Raw genomic sequence first — 17,755 nt, 5'->3', positions numbered from 1 at the left:
GAGACAGTTTTTAAAGTGTTAAATACATTTTGATAAGTTTCCTACTGCAGCCTTTATTGTCAGAGAAAATAAAGGCTGCATTTAACTCCTGCTCTTGAGTTAAATGATCATACCCAGTTATAAAAATAACCCTTTAGCAATGAAACATAATTCAGAGTAAATCAGTACAAGTTCATGTCACGTTTTAACAGCTTAATAAAAGACATCAGGAAAACTGAATAAATGTATTTACAGTCCATCTTAATGGATGTCCAGCATACGTGTCAGGCACTGATGGATTTCACCTCCGTTTGTAGAGGTGCAGGACGTTGTTACACTGTGGGCAGGAATGCTGGACATCCTTGCAAGAATTCACGCAGAAGGGAATGAAACTGCACGGCCAGCAGCTGATGGGAAGCATAGGATAAAAAGAATAATAATGAATCATGAGAACAATAATATTTTGGTCATTAAATATTTGGTTCACCATGAGTTGTTTGCTGAGTTGTGGGGAAAAAAGTAAAATTCATACTTGAGCTTGAAGAGTTATTTAATTTTATTTTCTAAATTAAGAGTTGATGCTGTACCAGGGCTTTATACTTAAGCGCCTCCATTTGTTCATAATTCTCTGCAAATCCGTGATTATGTGTAATGGCATATAAGTGCCTCTTGGGGGCAGTAGAATCATATGGGGATTTTTTTTTTTTATCTGTCACTCCTGAATTCTCTGGTGACGTCGTTTGACGCCGTAGCTTTTTGTTGAGTACGGAAGTATGGCAACGGAAGCGCATTTACTGACCAACAACCACACCCAATCAGTTGTGCTTGCAATCTTGATAACCTAAGGACTAGACTTCAAACGAATCTTAAACGTAGTCTGCATAATTTACAGGAATATAAAAATAAGCGACCTGTCCAGAGTGTACCCTGCTAGAGAAAGGCTCTAGCACCCCTCTTGACCTCATAGGACTAAGAGTGTAGGATAATGGATGGAAAAATAAACAGTTTTGACTCAAGCATGAATTACCCAGAAAAACTTTCCATTTTTAATATTTTCTACAAACTGCCATTCAGTTTGCTCTTGGAAGTTCTTTACATCTGGGGCTAATTGATGATAAAATGAAATACATGAACTGTGGGAGGAAGCAGTGCAACCAGTCAAACCAGCAGGAACCTAAAGCAGATTAGACTGAAGTAACTTCACTTTGTGGCAAAAAAAAAAAATGTTTTTAAAGGTGGTGATGCTCGATATTTTAAAGTTTATTAATTAGAATGTTGTTATTGTCCACATCGTATCCATGTTTATTTCAAGTTTTACAACTTTTATGTTTTATGACAGCTCAAACAGGCCCAGAATCATTCATTTTCTTGGACCATCATTAGTTTGTAAAGAACCCACCACCTGACATTGTGTGTATTTCTATGTGGTAGTTTATACTCACAAAAACAAAAACAGCACTCCAAAAATGATCCAGGTTAGCATGCCCACTTTGTATTCAACCGAAGTCACAACAGTGTTCTTGCAATGCGGACAAAGCATACTTCCAGCAACGTCAGTAGGCAAGTGTTGCACCAAGAACACCTGGTTACCTGTCAAGCACACTTTGTTAAAACACACAGTTGATATATATATGACGGATTGGACATATTGTGACTACCATTGGACCCACATGCGCCATTGCTATACATTGAGACGGGAACACTGATGGTTAGGGAGATGACACACTGCAAACAATATAACGCAAAATATTTCAAAACGGGTTTGCAGTGTTTTGCTATTAATTGTCAACTCTACGACAAGATGTGGTTTGTAGCCACAGGAAAACATTGACAGACAGAGCGGGGTTTAGCCACAGTGTCAATGATTCCTTCACAGTTTTAAGTTTTCAAGTTCTTTTAAAAAAAGCAAATCTGCTGGGTCCTTGTGGCCGGATTATTCTATCAAGGCGTATATTGTTGAGCGGATCCAAATGCAGCAGGCGTGGAACGTTGAGTTCATCTTAATGAAAAGATGAACCAACTTACAGAAAAATCTAAAAGGGCAAAAAGGAACACAAGCATGGAAATCTGGGGGGAAAACGACACCAGGGAACAGATGGGAAAAATAACCGGAGAAGACAGGAGAATCCGGCAAGGAGTGACAGAGAATAAGGTGCTTAAATACTTGGGAGGTTGAATGCTGAACAAAAGACCTGGGCTGAAAAGCTAACATATTGCAGGTGTGAGGGGAGAGAGGAGGAGGCAGACTGAGGAGAGGGAGAGAAAAAGTGCCACAGGCGACAAGGGAGAGTACACATTGACTTGGAAATAACTATAACACTAAAGAATGACTAGACCAATGAAACATAAAATAGAATCACTAAGCAAGAACTGATCTGGAAATGGAAGCAAGGCATATCTAAAAGACAAAACTAAGGGACACAAAAAATGACAAAATCCCAAACCAAACTTCCCCAGATTAAAACAAAAACATGTTTTTAAAAATCACAACATTGGAAATTTTCTCAGCTTTAATTTAAGCCATATTTGATAGAAATCAGATGGAAAATAAGGGCAATATTTTCCAGCTTGTGGCAGATTCATGGTCATCCCACATCATAACAGCATGATTTGGTTCACATGACGCAATGCAAAGTAATGTGAGCGTAATGTAGTCTGCGGGCGCACGTCACAACCAATAGACACTGTCCAATCCAGTAATATATTGTTAAGACCCATCACCATCTCTGAAACACTAGTATACATATTTTAAACTTTAATCAAATGTTCAGTAATGAGAAACAAATCTGACAAACGGTAGACTCACCTGAGTGAAGAGGCTGATTTTGTTGTATTGTGGCAATATTCTGCACAACTGGTTGCTGAGCTAGACACATAAAAACATTGAACTTGGAGTGAACAGAATGAAATTTAAACTGATCAAAAGATTACAGCATAAACATATATGAAGATACACAATAACTTAGTTTTCCCTTATGATCATGCAGGTTCAATGACACTGATATGGTCTTTGATCTCTTACCAGGTTGGGGATATTGCTGAATTCCAGGTTGGGGGTATTGTTGAGCTCCAGGTTGGGGGTATTGCTGAACTCCAGGTTGGGGGTATTGCTGAGCTCCAGGTTGGGGGTATTGCTGAACTCCAGGTTGGGGATATTGTTGAGCTCCAGGTTGGGGATATTGCTGAGCTTCAGGTTGAGGGTATTGCTGAACTCCAGGTTGGGGATATTGTTGAGCTCCAGGTTGGGGGTATTGCTGAGCTCCAGGTTGAGGGTATTGCTGAACTCCAGGTTGGGGGTATTGTTGAGCTCCAGGTTGGGGGTATTGCTGAGCTCCAGGTTCGGGGTATTGCTGAGGAACTGGCTGTGCACTTTCCTGATCAACAGGCTGAGGATTCTTCTGATTAACATCCTGGGAATGTTCCTGATGAACAAACTTGGACACTGGCTGGTTGTCGTACTGAGCATTATTCTGAGCAGCAGGATGACCAACAGGATTAGGCTGACTGGTGAGCACACTGGGGTCCAAAGGCGGGCCAGGATATGGTGGCGCTGGGATATCTGGAATTTCTGAAGTACCTTCAGTATCTGGAGGAGGTCCGTTACCTTTTTTCATTTTATCTGTCAAAAAAGTAAAGCATATATGATTGCAAAGCGTAAAATATCAAATATGTCCAGCGGTTCTTCTGATTCCTTTCATTGAAGAAGCAGAAGTAAACTGTGCCACCAAGCTTGTCAAACGCTAAAGATAAATAGAGGGCTTGACTGCAGCATGGAGGAATGCACGAAAAGTTGTCTATCAGGTTGGGGCATTTAAAAGTAATGCTTGACTTCTTTCCAAAACAAAACTCATTGTGTACGTAACACGGCATAAGGTCACATTCACTCTGTAAGAGTATCATCTGACAAAAATAGGCCATGAGACAAATATTTAAACTGAGCAGGTAAAATTATTTGCTGTGTCATTTTAATGTATTTTAACAAATGGTTTTTTGAGTCACCTACAATACAACAACAACTTTTAGTAAATCGTGTAGTGGTTTTATGTGGTAGAACAACAAAATGTAGAGGAATGAAGTGTGACATAAGGTAGCATAAATAAGTAGGAAAAAGACCTGATTGTAAACTTTTTGTAGGATAAAAAAGCGTAAAAGGCCCTTGTGTAGCTCCTCTCTCGGTCTCTCATAGAGAAAGTATGTAATATCCCTTCAAATTCCACATCAAGAAACAGAAGGAATATGGTACATGTGTAAATGTTCTCAGATCAGGCCATCCTTACAAACTGTCACTATAAGAAGGAGATTTTGAAAGAGGCCACCAGAACTCCTTTGACTAAGCTGAAGAAGTAAAAAACTTCAGCAGTCAAGATGGAAGAGATTAAGCATACATTGCCTCGGGTTGGTTCTTTACCAGTCAAAGCTTTATGGGAGTTTGGCAATGAGAATTCTCCTGTTGAGGAAAACTCACATCAAGACTCAAGGAGACTCCAAGATTAAGTGAATGAGCAGGACCTTGAAGACCTGTAGAGGTAGAAGATTTAAAGAAAACAAGTCCAGCAAAATATAGGGAAATCTTGGGGCACAATTTGTTTCCATCTGCAAGAGAACTGTGACTTCAGATAATTTTTCTTTTAAGCAAGACTACAAACTGAGGCATTCAGTTGAAGCTATACAGAAGTGATTTGAAGACAACAAGGCAGACATTCTGAAATGGCCCAGTCAAAGCCATACATAAATTATGGCAGGACTATTGCTGTTGATTGTTGACAAACAGCACCCCTTCCAATCTTTGTCACAGTGGACAGAGCCAGAATGTCGTTTTTGGATTCTTTGGGTATGAAACAGATGCTTTCCACTCGGCTTAACCAGTTCAGCAGGTGAAATGCTGACTCATCGATAGGCCCCAGCAGGATGCTTGTTAGCTGAGTCATTTTAACCATTGTTCTTTGCCACCACAGCTATTTCCGTCCATTTTGATGACGTCAACAAAAAGGGAACAGTGTGTTTTGGACACGTAAATCTTGTCACAATCAGTAGAATCCAGTCAATCCCCATCACCCTTCAGCTGGATCCGAACCCGTCAAACATTTCAATAAATATTGATTTAGTTGTGTTGGGCACTGCCTCTCAAAGCTATTCACACCGCTTGAACCGTTTTGCCTTTAAAGATTGTATTAAATCAATATTGGGTAGTGTTTCATTTTAAGGTGGAAGGAAAATGCATAATTTTAAATAGTATTTGGCGAATAAGCATATATTCAATTAATTTTACTCTGATGCACTTGGTATTTCTGTACTCTCTTGTTTTCTTTTTTCTTGATGTTTCCAGAGTTGGGCGTAACAGCGACATTGATTACAATGGTTGTCCTCTGCTTTTAATTAATGATCGCCATGTTCAGTTCATTTAACAATTTGTCAGCTTTTGTTTGGAAGTCCCTCTTGATCTTAAGTCTGGTATTTTCTACCACCTTGGGAAGTGAGTCTCTGTGCGGATAGGTTTTAATCAGGCTTGCACTTCTGGACATTGAAATTCTACAACATTCTTCCTTGTAAAGCTTGTTCATTTTTCATGTTTTTTAAAATCATATGCTATTTATTAAATTGTAAAATGTCACAGTTCCAAACTCTATCCCAGATTATATCTAGAAACACCGTTTCAATGGCAATGCAAACATTTACCATAAACAGCAGCTGTGACTGTATTAGCACTGAAGCAACGTAAAGCTTGGTAGACCCAGCTTTTATTTTGGCAGTCCACTTCCACTTAACAAAACAAGAGAATACTTAGCTGTGAGCAAAATATTTAGTCTGCAGCTGAATGTTTGGTTTGTGAACTAAATATTTATAAATGTTGGAACTGTGACATTTGGAAATATATGCATAGCATAGTGAAAATATGTCTTTGATAAAATGGAGCCCAATTTATTTTATTAGACTAAATAACCTAAAATATTGCTGTCATTTTTTTCAGTGTGTAACTTTACAAACAACATGGAGATGTTGCCAAAACTTGGATGTACATTTTTATTACGAAGTGGATGCAAAGGACGCAGGTGATTACACATAATGAAAAGGAAAGCAAGTCAAAACATCCCTAACAGCCTGAGTTTGCAGACCTTGTTTAACCTGTCCCCCACCTATTTTATGAAAAGCTTATGCACTGCAATCTGCTTTCAGACTACAACTGAATCTTCTCCACACTGAAAGGATTTTAGTCCTTCAGGATTTGTTCCATGTACAACATAGGCATTTCTCTTTCACAATGATAAATGACACGTGTTCTAGCGTTATACTTGTAGGAAATATGCGCCTGCTTTAACTTCATGTTAAGCCATGCATGGTAATTTGTCTCAGTACCTCAATTCACATTGTTACACATAGAATGATGTTTTTAAAGCTTTATTTATGTTCATTATGATGTTTTTCTGCTTACAGCTTATGAGAACATAATAAGCTAAGAATAAAACATGAAACAAATAAAACATTTACAGACATGAGAACTTATGCCCACTAGATGTTTAAAGATTAATTTCAAAAGTTACCTTTCATCTGTATGTCGTAATAAATATTAATAGAAAGGTTTTCCAGATACAACTGAGAATTTTTGACTTGTTAGAACTTGTGATTAAGTGATCGATACACAGCACTACTGGTGTATTTTTAGTACTAGAGCATTTATGTTCATGTCTTCTCTTAATCTGTATTTTCTAGGTTTTCTCACCTTTGGATGGATTTGCTGAATGTCTTGAAAGATGGTCAGGAGGAGTCACAACAACCAGAGCGTCCTATTTATCTGACACTGAGCAATGGTTAAGGCGAAACACACTCTGTTGATGTGTGCCAGCTAAAAGGTGGTGCAACGTAACAGGCATGCAGAAGTAGGTGTAGCTTCTTTAAAAATAACTTCAGCAAACATCCTGTGGCCAAGTGCAGCTTTATAAGAAGAAGTGTAGACTGACTCTTAGTTTACTTTTGATTTTTTTGTTGACAATTTGTATGGGGAAAAACAATGCTGATTAAAATTTTAAAAATGGCAAAATAGTTAGACATATTTGAACCTTGTTACAACATGTTGGATGCAATTAAAAAAAACAAGACAAAGAGACAAATATTAATAAAAGACCATTTATTTAAAGACATTTACACTTAATCAAGGTTCCCACAGATGATTTAAGGATCAGGGCAATTAGGATGGGAATGAATTAGAAAACAGAACTAAAAGTGTAAAGAACGTTCTCACCATTAGAGTTTAGAAAACTTCAGCATGGTCCAAGCCCAAAGTAAACTCTGCATATTATTGCAAAGTCAGACTTCTAACTATCAGCTTAACTTTTTTGGGAGGATTTATGGGGAAATCAGGAACCTTCATGCAGAAACTTTAGCAAAACACTCAGAAGTCTGAGTCTGTGGAAACTCAGCCTGATTAAATCTGAACCGGTTAAATCCTTTAATATAACCTTTTTTTTATATTTTTATTTTTTCTTCCTAAATATGTCGCTCAGTTGAAATCTATTCTTTATAGATATAGAAGACGGAGTTGGAAGACGTTAAACAAAAAGTTTAACGTCTTCCAACTCCGTTTTGTCGGTCCTGATCAATGTGATTGATAGGAGCCGAGCAAGTGGAAACGCATGCACAGCGGAGAAACAGTGTGCTGCGCTTACAGTATAACCTTTCTTTCTTTCTTTCATAATCAGGGTAAACTATTACTCTGCTATTTGTTATTTCTAATTGAAAGGTTAGCACAACTTTATGTAGTGCTTTTGTTTTCCTCTGTTCTCTATGTAGAATTATTAAACCACACCACTAAAGGCAAAGTCGGACCCAAACCTGGCTTTGGGAATAATCTCCAAGCCAGGAGATTTCAAACCTGAAATTCAGAACTCCTGAATTTCAGGTTGAGGTCAGATGGGACTTGAGCTGTAAATCTAAACTCTAGGTCCTTCCACTTTCAAAGACAGAACAGCTTTCTTCCTTTACCATCCTGTTGTCATGAGAGTGTGAACCACTAACAGAAAAAGGCACAAAAGCTACATTCATGTTCACTTTCGTAAATGTCCGATCAGCTGATAAACAGCCAGTTTCAGTAAGGAAGTTTTCAAATAAACATAGCTTTCCTGCCCAGTGTTTTTTTTTTTTTTTACTGCTCTACTTACTTAGTTATGAGCATCTGTAATTTCTTTTCCTGATCCTAAGATTTTGATTGCTGATTGTTGGAGGTGACCCGACCATGGGAGGAGAAAAGCTAGAAGGTGTTTTAGGAGGTTTTCGTCTGTGATGACTGTTGTTGCCATGCAGTGGTGGACAGCTTTAGTCCCGGGCTTCGATGTAGAAGACGAATCTTAACAGACTGAGTGTATTTGTGTTTTGGCTCAGCTTATGGCTTGACAATAGCAATAACTTTTGCAACTATACTACATTACTATTTTTGCCAGCTAATGTGTGCTCACTGCTATCCCTTTTACTATACCTTTTACTTTAGGTATAATACCTAAACCAAAACTTCCCATGTTTTGTGATCACTAAACTTTGTTTTATTTAGTGTTATTTTCCATATTTTCAGAGAACCTACGTGTTCAGAACAGAGCGGGTGTAATACCTGCATCTGACCACTTGATGGTGACATTCAGCCATATTGTAAAATTTTAGACGTCTCAGAAAACATCCCACTATTCATTTTCACTTGTTCATTTACTTTAAAATGTTGCAGACATGATTTTCCCCATGGTGTTAGGCTAAATATTGAATAAAATATAATACAGGTTGGCACTATTAAAGCAAAAGCTCTATACTGACCACTGATGGCAGTATAATCTATTCATCTGTTTCAACCTGGCTGCAATCTATATTCATCAATTTTACATCTTCAGTTAATCAGAGTAACCCTGTCTCCTTCCAGGGACAAAATGTAGCCCTGTGCTTCATGAGGTTCCATATTAATCTCTCTCTTTTTTTTTTTTTATCACATAACAGAATCGATCTGATGTCTGCCAGTCATGCCACAACAATTGACTGGGTAGTTGACCATTTTTCAAAGGAATCCATGGAACATTTCAGCATGAAGCTCTCTGAGGAATGTATTACGTTTTATTATGTTTATTATGTAACTATATTCAGTTGTATAAAGGAATGTAGCATTTTTTGTAAAAAAAAAAAAAAAAAAAAAGCCCAACGATGTACCAAATACAAGCCCACACACATCTCTTTCCAGATAAACTGTATTTTGGGCTGTCACAGTTTTGTCTCTTCTTCTGCTTACAGAAACACAATTGCTTATAAGATGATAAATGAGATAACCTTTAAAGAAAAACACATATAAATATATCTACCAACTGAACTGATCAAAACACTCCCTAATTCTTTTAGGAAGTTCAGAAGTGTTATTTCAATGACAGCATCAATTCTCGCAGACTTTGAGAATTGTAGTTTTACAGTGCAGCTCCCAATTAAATAACTTTGCAAGAAGACCTCAATCAACAGACAAATTAAACATTTCAGATATTTTGAAGGATATTTTTTGTAGATATTATGTTCTGATTCATGATTCGTTACAACAATAATCAAATGTTGCACTATTTAAAGTAAGAGAAATCTACTTTTGCATCCAGAACAACATTCTCATGTCAACGACTAGTATCCAAGTGAATTACTGAGTAATAATTAGTTTAGAGTAATAATTGTTAAGGAAATGGTAACAGAACAACATATACTCTAATGTTGAATGATTACAGAAAGACTTTAAATTATTAGAGTGTTAATTAAAATGTAGAATTATGTTGACCTTCATCAAGATGTGTTTTAACTATTTTTACATTACTTTAAAACATTAACTAATGTTTCCAAAAAATATTTGTATATGTTAAGGTCATTAAAAACAACTTGGATGAGCAGAGCTTCTCTTTAGGCCACAATGGGGAAAAAACTTTCTTCCGATCTTAAGTTAAAAATTTTGAAAATTATTCGTTAATGAGACACCATAAAGAGTAAAATATCAATAATTTGTTAAAAGATTTCAGGAAAACCTCATAAACGTATTTTTTCAGCAAAAATGTCAGTAACTGCAGTAACTGCATGTGAATCACTGTGGTTCACATGCGACGGTAGACGTGCAGAACGTTGTTGCACTGCGGGCAGGAATGCTGCACATCCTTGCAAGCACCCACGCAGAATGGGATCAAACAGCAAGGCCAACACCTGGACAAGGAATATGATTAAAAAAAAAGACAAAACAATAATAGTAAGACTACTCGACTCAAAAAAAGTTAACTCAATCGAAAGTGTGCAGTATTTATCTGTATTCTCCATTTAGTGCAAAAATCAGAAAATGCTCTGTTATCCCATCTTTCGTTTTGGTTTAATAAAAATAAATAAAAAAGCTAGTGTATTTTTTGGTTTGTTTGTTTTAAACAAAAAAGCAAACTGCCTGAATGTACATGGACCGAAGGTGTAAAGAAAAGTGCTAAACAAACAAGGAGTGAATCCAGGGGTGGAAATTAAACATTTTCTCCACCAGCCACAGTAGCTGGTAGAGAACATTTTTTACCAGCCACTCAGACATTTCACCAGCCACTGTTTTTTTTTCTTCCTTCGGTCACCAGCCCAACCAGTACATGCAAATTATATAAAATATATGATTTATTCTTAACCCTATAAAATCTGATTTACTGACAATAAGTCTACCATAAATATGTACATATATAGATTAATTTAACATAAAGCATGGATACCTTAACAAAGGTGAAGTACAATAAGTTCACTTGAAGTAATTACTAACAGCAAACTTTAACTACTCAACCCTAACATTCTTGCAATCATTTCCTATGTTGAACATTTTCACATTTTGGCTACAACTCCCCCAGATAGTATTTAGTTAAGATCTGTCTAGTGATTTTTTAAACATTGTTAAATGGTACCAATAGCTGTTTTCTAACTGTTCTATGTTATCAGGGGGGTAACATCAGGTTACCTCCCTGATGTTACCTATCAGGGAGGGGTAACATCTGGTATCCTGTAACCAGGTGTTTAAAAAGCCGGACACAATATCCAGAAATCTCCTTTGTGGCAAGGCTTAAACAAGATTTTTTTAAAATATAAAAATACATTCATAAAATACAGTACATGTGCAGTAATTTTACTCTTTTGACTTCCGGGTTGTTTAGTTGGGTTTTGTTTGTTTCTGTGTTTTGTAATTCCTCTATTATTATATACTGTAGATCAGTAGATTTTGTTTGACGTTGGTTTGGGGAGGGCGGGCCAAGGAGAACCAAGGGATTTCATTGGATAAACCCAGTGTCCGTCAGTAAAATCAACCAATGAGCTGTCGCAGTTTGTTAAATTATGACAGTATAGGGCCGCCAGATATGGTCTGTACTTCAGACGGTCAGTCATCCCCTGGACAGATGTTCAACCTGAATGCAGCTTCTTCTTTTTTTCTGTTCAAATTGTAAACCTGCCACAGTGGTTGGTTGGTGCGTTGCTCCAATTTACACGCCACTTCACACTAATTTCAATCCCTGGCACTGACTTTATTGGTATTCTTCTTGATGTCAGTTTGGAATAATTGGTTGCACTAATTTGTTCTTATTTTTCCTCTCAATTTTCTCCCTGCCATATGAAAGCTGTCAAACTGACCCAGTTTGAGATATCACTGTCCTCCTGTGGCTGCAAAGGCGGCAGCACTGCTAAACCGGTTGGTTAGAAAAGAATACTTCAATACTTCAACTTTTTACTCACCCAATAATAAACAGTGTTCCAACAATGATCCAGGTGAGCATGCCCAATTTGTATTCGGTTGTGCTCACAACGGTGGTCTTACAGTGTGGACACAACATGCTTCCAGGAGCCTCAGTTGGTCTCGCTTGCACCACCACCACAGGGGTTGCTGTCAATAACACTTTGTTAAAAACTCACCACCAACTCTATACATTCTTAAACTTTAGACTCATCTTCAATAAAAAGACACTAACTGAGAAAGTAACTCACCAGGTTGAGTAGTCTGATTTTGCTGTACAACTTGTTGTTGAGCTAGACGTATAAAAACATTGAACTTGGAGTTAACGGAATGAAGCATACACTGGTCAAGATTTCAGCACATATAGGAAAAGAGACAATGATTGGAGGAAAAGGGGTGAAATTATGTTGAAATGCAGAATAAATAAGATGACCTCTGATCTCTTACCAAGCTGGTTAACCGGTTGTTGATACTGTTGACCAACAGGCTGGGGATATTGCTGATACTGCTGAGCAACAGGCTGGGGATATTGCTGGTCAACAGGTTGCTGATACTGCTGGACACCGGACTGGGGATATTGCTGATCAACAGGTTGCTGATACTGCTGAGCAACAGGCTGGGGATATTGCTGGTCGACAGATTGCTGATACTGCTGAGCAACAGGCTGGGGATATTGCTGGTCGGCAGATTGCTGATACTGCTGAGCAACAGGCTGGGGATATTGCTGGTCGGCAGATTGCTGATACTGCTGAGCAACAGGCTGGGGATATTGCTGGTCGGCAGATTGCTGATACTGCTGAGGAGCAGGCTCGGGATATTTCTGGTCAACAGGTTGCTGATACTGCTGAGCAACAGGCTGAGGATATTTCTGGTCAACAGGTGTAGGTTGACTGATGACCACACTTGAGTCCAATGGCGGACCAGGATATGGCGGCGCTGGGATATCTGCGATGTCTGGAATATTTGTAATATCTGGAATATTTGTAATATCTGGGATATCTGGAATATATGGGATGTCTGGAATATATGGAATATCTGCAATGTCTGGAGAAGGTCCTTCACCTTTTTCCATTTTACCTGTCAAAAATGTAAAAGATAAAATAAAATAAAATAACCTGATATCAAAGCTGTAAATATATCATATGTCTCCATTCGTTACTCTGATGTCTTTCAGTGAGGAGCCAAAATGTGACACCAAGCTTGTAAAGTGCCTAAGAAAAGAAGACGGAAGAAAAGACTGCACGAAACGTTTTCTGTCAGATTAAAACATTTAAAAGTAATGAAAAAGGAAATAAACACCTTTTATTTACACCCTATCAGGGAGGGGTAACATCAGGTATCCTGCAACCAGATGTCTAAAAAGCCGGACAAAATATCCAGAAATCTCCTTTGTGGCAAGGCTTAAACAGGAATTAAAAAAAAAAAAAAAACATTCATAAAATACAGTACATGTACAGTCATTTTACTCTTTCGACTTTTGGATTGTTTAGTTGGGTTTTGTTTGTTTCTGTGTTCTGTAAGTCCTCTATTATTATATAGATCATCTATTTTGTTTGACCTTGGTTCAGTCCTTTATTAGTTATTTTAGTTTCATCACTATTCTGTGTTATTTCTTATTTTGATTAGATTAGTCTTGTTTTGGGCCTGTATAGTGGCACAGATGTAAGAAAGGAAGGTACTAGGTTCAATTCCCAGCCACTATTCTTTATGCATGGAGTTTGCATGCGTGGGTTCTGTGCATGCGTGGGTTCTCTCCAGGTACTCTGGCTTCCTCCCACAGTCCAATAATATGACTGTTAGGTTGATTTGTCTCTATAAATCTTCCTTAGGTGTGAGTGTGTGCGTGCATGGTTGTTTGTCCTGTCTGACCCTGTGTTGCCCTGCGATGGACTGGCGACCCCTCACCCCCTGTGCCTCTCTTTACCTCTCCTCAGTCTGCCTCTCTCCTCTCACATGTGGGATCAGTTTGCCAATCAGCCCGGTTCTTTGTGTCAGCAATCAACCTTCCAGTACCTAAGCTCGTCTCTTTCAGTCACTCCTTGCTGGTTCCTTCCATTACTCCCCTGGTTTCTCTGTACTCTCCACATGTCTCCTTGCCGGTTTCTTCCTTGGAGTTTTAATTTATGTTGCTGCCCTGGACACCTGTGACTTTGTAGTTTTAGACTTCATCATTTTTTTTCATTAAATCTTTTTCATTATCTACTGCACGCCTTCATGCTTCTGCATTTGCCACCACCATCCACCAAGACAAATAAAACATGTTGTTCCCTGCATAGTGTTGTAAAAGTAATGTTCCCCTTGAAATTGTTTTCAAATTTTCCATGTCCATAAATTTATTTAAAGCTACAATATAAACTTAGAATTGTTTTTATTAGGGTATAATGTAATAAACCACAAAGTTGTGAGCAGGATAAACCAAGCAGAAGGAAAAGAAAGAACGAATACAGAACCGAATCAGCAAAACGAAACTTATGAAGCTATTAAAATCTTCAGGAATCTTATGTTGTGTAAGATATTTCAGAAAATAACACTGAAACACTTGTGAGTTTCTTTATCTTGCTGTAATCTCTAAAATATGTTTCTTCATATTTTTAACATCAAATAACTCACCTCTTTCCCACAGTTTTCACAGTTCAACTACTGCAGAGGATTTATAGTCATTGTTAAAAGTCAGTGTTGAGCATCAAGCGATGAAGGAAATTTACGTCAACATGGAACCTGACAAGCCTGTTTACCAAATTCCTTCATCTAAGCACAAAGGGAGAATGCAGACAAATGTACTATGTATTTAATCAAATTTTTAAATTTTACGTATTCAGACTTTTTATTTTTCTGTTATTTTTCGTCCCGGTTCAAGCAGTTCCAAAAATAATTTCTACCTAGGTGTCATTGTATATCTGGCAATCCTGAATGGTTCACTGCTGGCTGCCTTCAGTTCACACTGTGAGACTTCTTCTATTCATTTTAAACATGGAAAGAGGAAACTTAATGTTGCTATAATAAAAATGTCATCAGCCTCTTCTGAAATCAAACTGACCGATATGGCAGGGTTTAAAAAGACAAAGAGCAGGCAGAAGGCTGATATTAAGGCAAACCAGATACAGCATTTGAAGCATGCTGAAGGCCAGCAAGCAAAAGACTCAGAGTAGATGTAGTAATGGTGAGTAAGCTGTCAAAGTATTGGGTACAGGGTGGAAGATTTCACTGAAACAAGATTTTGTCCTCAAGAAAGCATGGAACAGTAGGAGGGTCAGTGTTGATTCAACAACAAGGAAGAGACTGAACAAAAGTAGTATTGTTTTGCTTGTGAGTGCAAATTCTGGAAAGGAAGTGATGTTAGGGCTTATCTTTCGCTCTGACTCACAAAAGGCTCATGAGGCATTTGTATGAGGCCTAAACACGTCTATTTAAACACATGAGGGAAGGTGAAAAACTGTTATTATTCCTATTAGTATATATTTTTATTGTTGATAACGTGTATTTGACACTACTATTTTATTGTTTTCATGCTTTAGTTGTGCTGTTCTTAAACTTGTGGAGCTATAAAAACAAAACAAACAAATCCCTGATGAGATGAGGTCTACAGATATCTAAACATGTTTAACATTTTCTGGCACATTAGCAGTGGATTCACAATGTGAATGAATTGAGAACTTGCAACAATGAGCGTCACGCGCAGAAGAAAAGAGGCCAACCTGATTTTGACTACAAAGAAAGGAAAGTATTTGAAACCGAAAGAAAAATGAAAGAGGAGAATAAAAAGGGCAGATCGTTTTACAGGTGTAGATTTACTGACCACATAGATAGATGACAATGGTGACCATTTTTCTAAAATGTGTCGTACAAAAGGGATATAAGGACCAAATGTGAATGTGCTTGAACAAGATGAGTATGTATTCATTGTGAAAGACAATGATGTACCTGATGAGCTAACATTTTCTGTGGCGCTAATAAGTTGAGATGAAAATGCTAATTGATTCTGGTTCTACAAGTAATGTAATGGGAAAAATATAAGGGAAAAACTGAAACTGAAAAGGTGGTGTCATTCATATATACTCAAAGAGCAGAGGAATTTGTATTTCCTTGTTGGTAAAATGGACAACAGCTGAAAGGTGAAATATATGTACGAAACATATATTCCAGCCTGATGAGACAAATAAAAGCAAGTTTATATGACCTTTAGTCTGCACACCTTCCCATGCATTGCCTACCTGTTTTGCCAGGGAGTGGGGTTGACACAAAGTGAAAAATAATACTCTTTAGCAAAACTGACAAGTTGCTAAGCAGGTTTGTGGAGAAACTTTGCAAGCTGCTTTCTCGAAAAAATAAAGAAATAAAACAATTGACTGGAGAGAGCCAGTTGCATTTTTTCTCATTATAGAGGCATTTAGCAAACAAAAATAATTTTGGTAATTCTAACTGACCTAAAACAAGAAAAGTTTGGCCAGTTCTCTTGCTCAAGTCGCCACAGGATCTTCAACCAAGGCAGAAAAGTGAAAGTGAAAGAGCAATTTTTTTTGAAGGTGAGTACTACAATATTTAATTTGACATCACATGCATCTTACTAGCTTTATTGTGCGATCTCTCATTTCCCCTGCATGCTTCTTGGAGCACTTCTGGGGTTCGCAGCTGCGCAGAGCTGCGCAGAGCTGCGCAGAGCTGCGCAGAGCTGCGCAGAGCTGCGCAGAGCTGCGCAGAGCTGCGCAGAGCTGCGCAGAGCTGCGCAGAGCTGCGCAGAGCTGCGCAGAGCTGCGCAGAGCTGCTTGTTGTGTAAATAGTGGTGATCAGGAATGCCTTGGAACAGAGATGCATGCAGACTAAATCCGTGTTTAGATGTTCTGATTTTGCAGAACAGTGTTCAAGATGTGGGGTTAGAATTACCCAGCTGAAACGAACACCTTGCTGCGGTACGTCCACAACCTCAGCATCTCGCCTCTCGAGGTGTTTTGACCGAGCAAAAGCATCTGCTTTCCCCGAAATATCCTGGAATTACACTCTGACTCTAATGTGAAAGAGGCAAAGCTGCTGCCAACGTGTAAAGCAGTGAGTCAGTTTCATTACAATGTGGTGAATGCAAGGATTGTTGACGGGTACTAATTATAAAAAGGAATTCAAACAAGAAAAAAATCCAAAGCAGTCTAAGATTGTGGATCTTGTTGAACCTGTCAAGCTATTTTTATAAGATAAGTCCTCCTGTTTGCACATTGTGATCTGTTTGAAAACTACAACAAATGCTTCTCCAGACTGAAAAGCTTTTTTTTTGCCACATAGAGTTTGTTTATTTGTAGAGCAAATTCATGGCCACTGCTCTTTCAAAACGACATAAAATAACTGAGACACATATGCAAGCATTATAGTTGTAAGAAACATATACTTGCTTTTGCTTTATGTTAAGTGATGACATGCAAAACTGCATTTACAGATGCATCTCTTTGAATTTGAATGTCATTTAAAAGGTAAATTGCTTCCATATCTCAATTCAAGGGAAACTGTTGCACACAATGATAAGTACGAATAATACTTGCTTAAAGATTATCTTCAGATACTTTTAATCTGACAAAAAATATCAAAATATATATATGTATAATAAAATGTTGATAGAAAGATTCTAGAGGTATTTTTAAATTAAGAAGCCAAAACACAAGACTATTAATTAATGTTCATTTCATTCTTAATCTCTATGTTTTAGATTTTCTCACCTACAGATGGATTTGTTGAATGTCTTGAAAAGTAGTAAGGAGGAAGCACGACGACCAGAACGACCTATTTATCCGTCACTAGGTAATGAATAAATGTGAAACAAACTGTGTTGACGTGTAGGTGGAGCAAGATAGAAAGTAGGTAGAAGTAGGTGGGAAACATAACTTCATTAAAAAACTGCAATAAAACATCTGCTGGATGCCAGTTGAATTTAAAATTCAACTAGAAGAAACAGGAGCAAGAGACAAAACAAAAATAATTTATTGAAAAAGACTTTTAAACCTAAACAGACTACACACAACTGGTAAACAATTTGAGGTGATAAAAAAAAAAAAAAAGAAACAGAAA

The 17,755-nt window shown here is 37.7% G+C and overlaps 2 protein-coding genes across 7 annotated transcripts; both read right to left on the bottom strand.

The window, feature by feature from the left end:
- Window positions 1–177: 177 nt before the first annotated feature.
- LOC114144661 (cell death-inducing p53-target protein 1 homolog) lies at window positions 178–6,825 on the bottom strand. Of its 4 annotated transcripts, none has more exons than XM_028017733.1 (6): window positions 6,698–6,824; window positions 4,388–4,497; window positions 3,002–3,598; window positions 2,786–2,845; window positions 1,422–1,569; window positions 178–386 (listed from the first exon to the last, which is right to left on the bottom strand). In XM_028017733.1, exons 3-6 carry the CDS (start codon window positions 3,591–3,593, stop codon window positions 281–283), a joined length of 906 nt encoding a protein of 301 aa, XP_027873534.1. In that variant the 5' UTR covers window positions 3,594–3,598; window positions 4,388–4,497; window positions 6,698–6,824; the 3' UTR covers window positions 178–280. The 4 variants fall into 4 exon arrangements, with proteins under 4 accessions (XP_027873534.1, XP_027873535.1, XP_027873536.1 ...); XM_028017734.1 differs by having other exon boundaries at window positions 4,445–4,497; XM_028017735.1 differs by lacking the exon at window positions 4,388–4,497 and having other exon boundaries at window positions 3,050–3,598; window positions 6,698–6,825.
- A 2,206-nt stretch (window positions 6,826–9,031) lies between these two features.
- LOC114144659 (cell death-inducing p53-target protein 1 homolog) lies at window positions 9,032–17,516 on the bottom strand. 3 transcript variants are annotated; one of them, XM_028017728.1, is made up of 5 exons: window positions 17,407–17,516; window positions 12,155–12,784; window positions 11,959–12,000; window positions 11,710–11,857; window positions 9,032–10,170 (listed from the first exon to the last, which is right to left on the bottom strand). In XM_028017728.1, exons 2-5 carry the CDS (start codon window positions 12,777–12,779, stop codon window positions 10,065–10,067), a joined length of 921 nt encoding a protein of 306 aa, XP_027873529.1. In that variant the 5' UTR covers window positions 12,780–12,784; window positions 17,407–17,516; the 3' UTR covers window positions 9,032–10,064. The 3 variants fall into 3 exon arrangements, with proteins under 3 accessions (XP_027873529.1, XP_027873530.1, XP_027873531.1); XM_028017729.1 differs by having other exon boundaries at window positions 17,411–17,502; XM_028017730.1 differs by lacking the exon at window positions 17,407–17,516 and adding an exon at window positions 14,318–16,313.
- Between the last annotated feature and the right edge of the window lie 239 nt (window positions 17,517–17,755).

The sequence above is a fragment of the Xiphophorus couchianus genome, chromosome 5, assembly GCF_001444195.1.
Source record: "Xiphophorus couchianus chromosome 5, X_couchianus-1.0, whole genome shotgun sequence".
NCBI classification, from domain to species: domain Eukaryota; kingdom Metazoa; phylum Chordata; class Actinopteri; order Cyprinodontiformes; family Poeciliidae; genus Xiphophorus; species Xiphophorus couchianus.
This window is presented reverse-complemented; position numbering and strand designations above follow the sequence as displayed.

Excerpts from the sequence above, each read along its gene's own strand:
- LOC114144661 (XM_028017733.1), bottom strand. The coding sequence starts at position 3,593 with ATGAAAAAAGGTAACGGACCTCCTCCAGATACTGAAGGTACTTCAGAA. Across the intron at positions 1,570-2,785 it reads AAATCAGCCTCTTCACTCAG|GTAACCAGGTGTTCTTGGTG; the intron begins GTGAGTCTACCG and ends TGTGCTTGACAG. Across the intron at positions 387-1,421 it reads GGAGTGCTGTTTTTGTTTTT|CTGCTGGCCGTGCAGTTTCA; the intron begins GTGAGTATAAAC and ends GCTTCCCATCAG.
- LOC114144659 (XM_028017728.1), bottom strand. The coding sequence starts at position 12,779 with ATGGAAAAAGGTGAAGGACCTTCTCCAGACATTGCAGATATTCCATAT. Across the intron at positions 12,001-12,154 it reads ACAACCGGTTAACCAGCTTG|CTCAACAACAAGTTGTACAG; the intron begins GTAAGAGATCAG and ends TTATACGTCTAG. Across the intron at positions 11,858-11,958 it reads AAATCAGACTACTCAACCTG|CAACCCCTGTGGTGGTGGTG; the intron begins GTGAGTTACTTT and ends TGTTATTGACAG.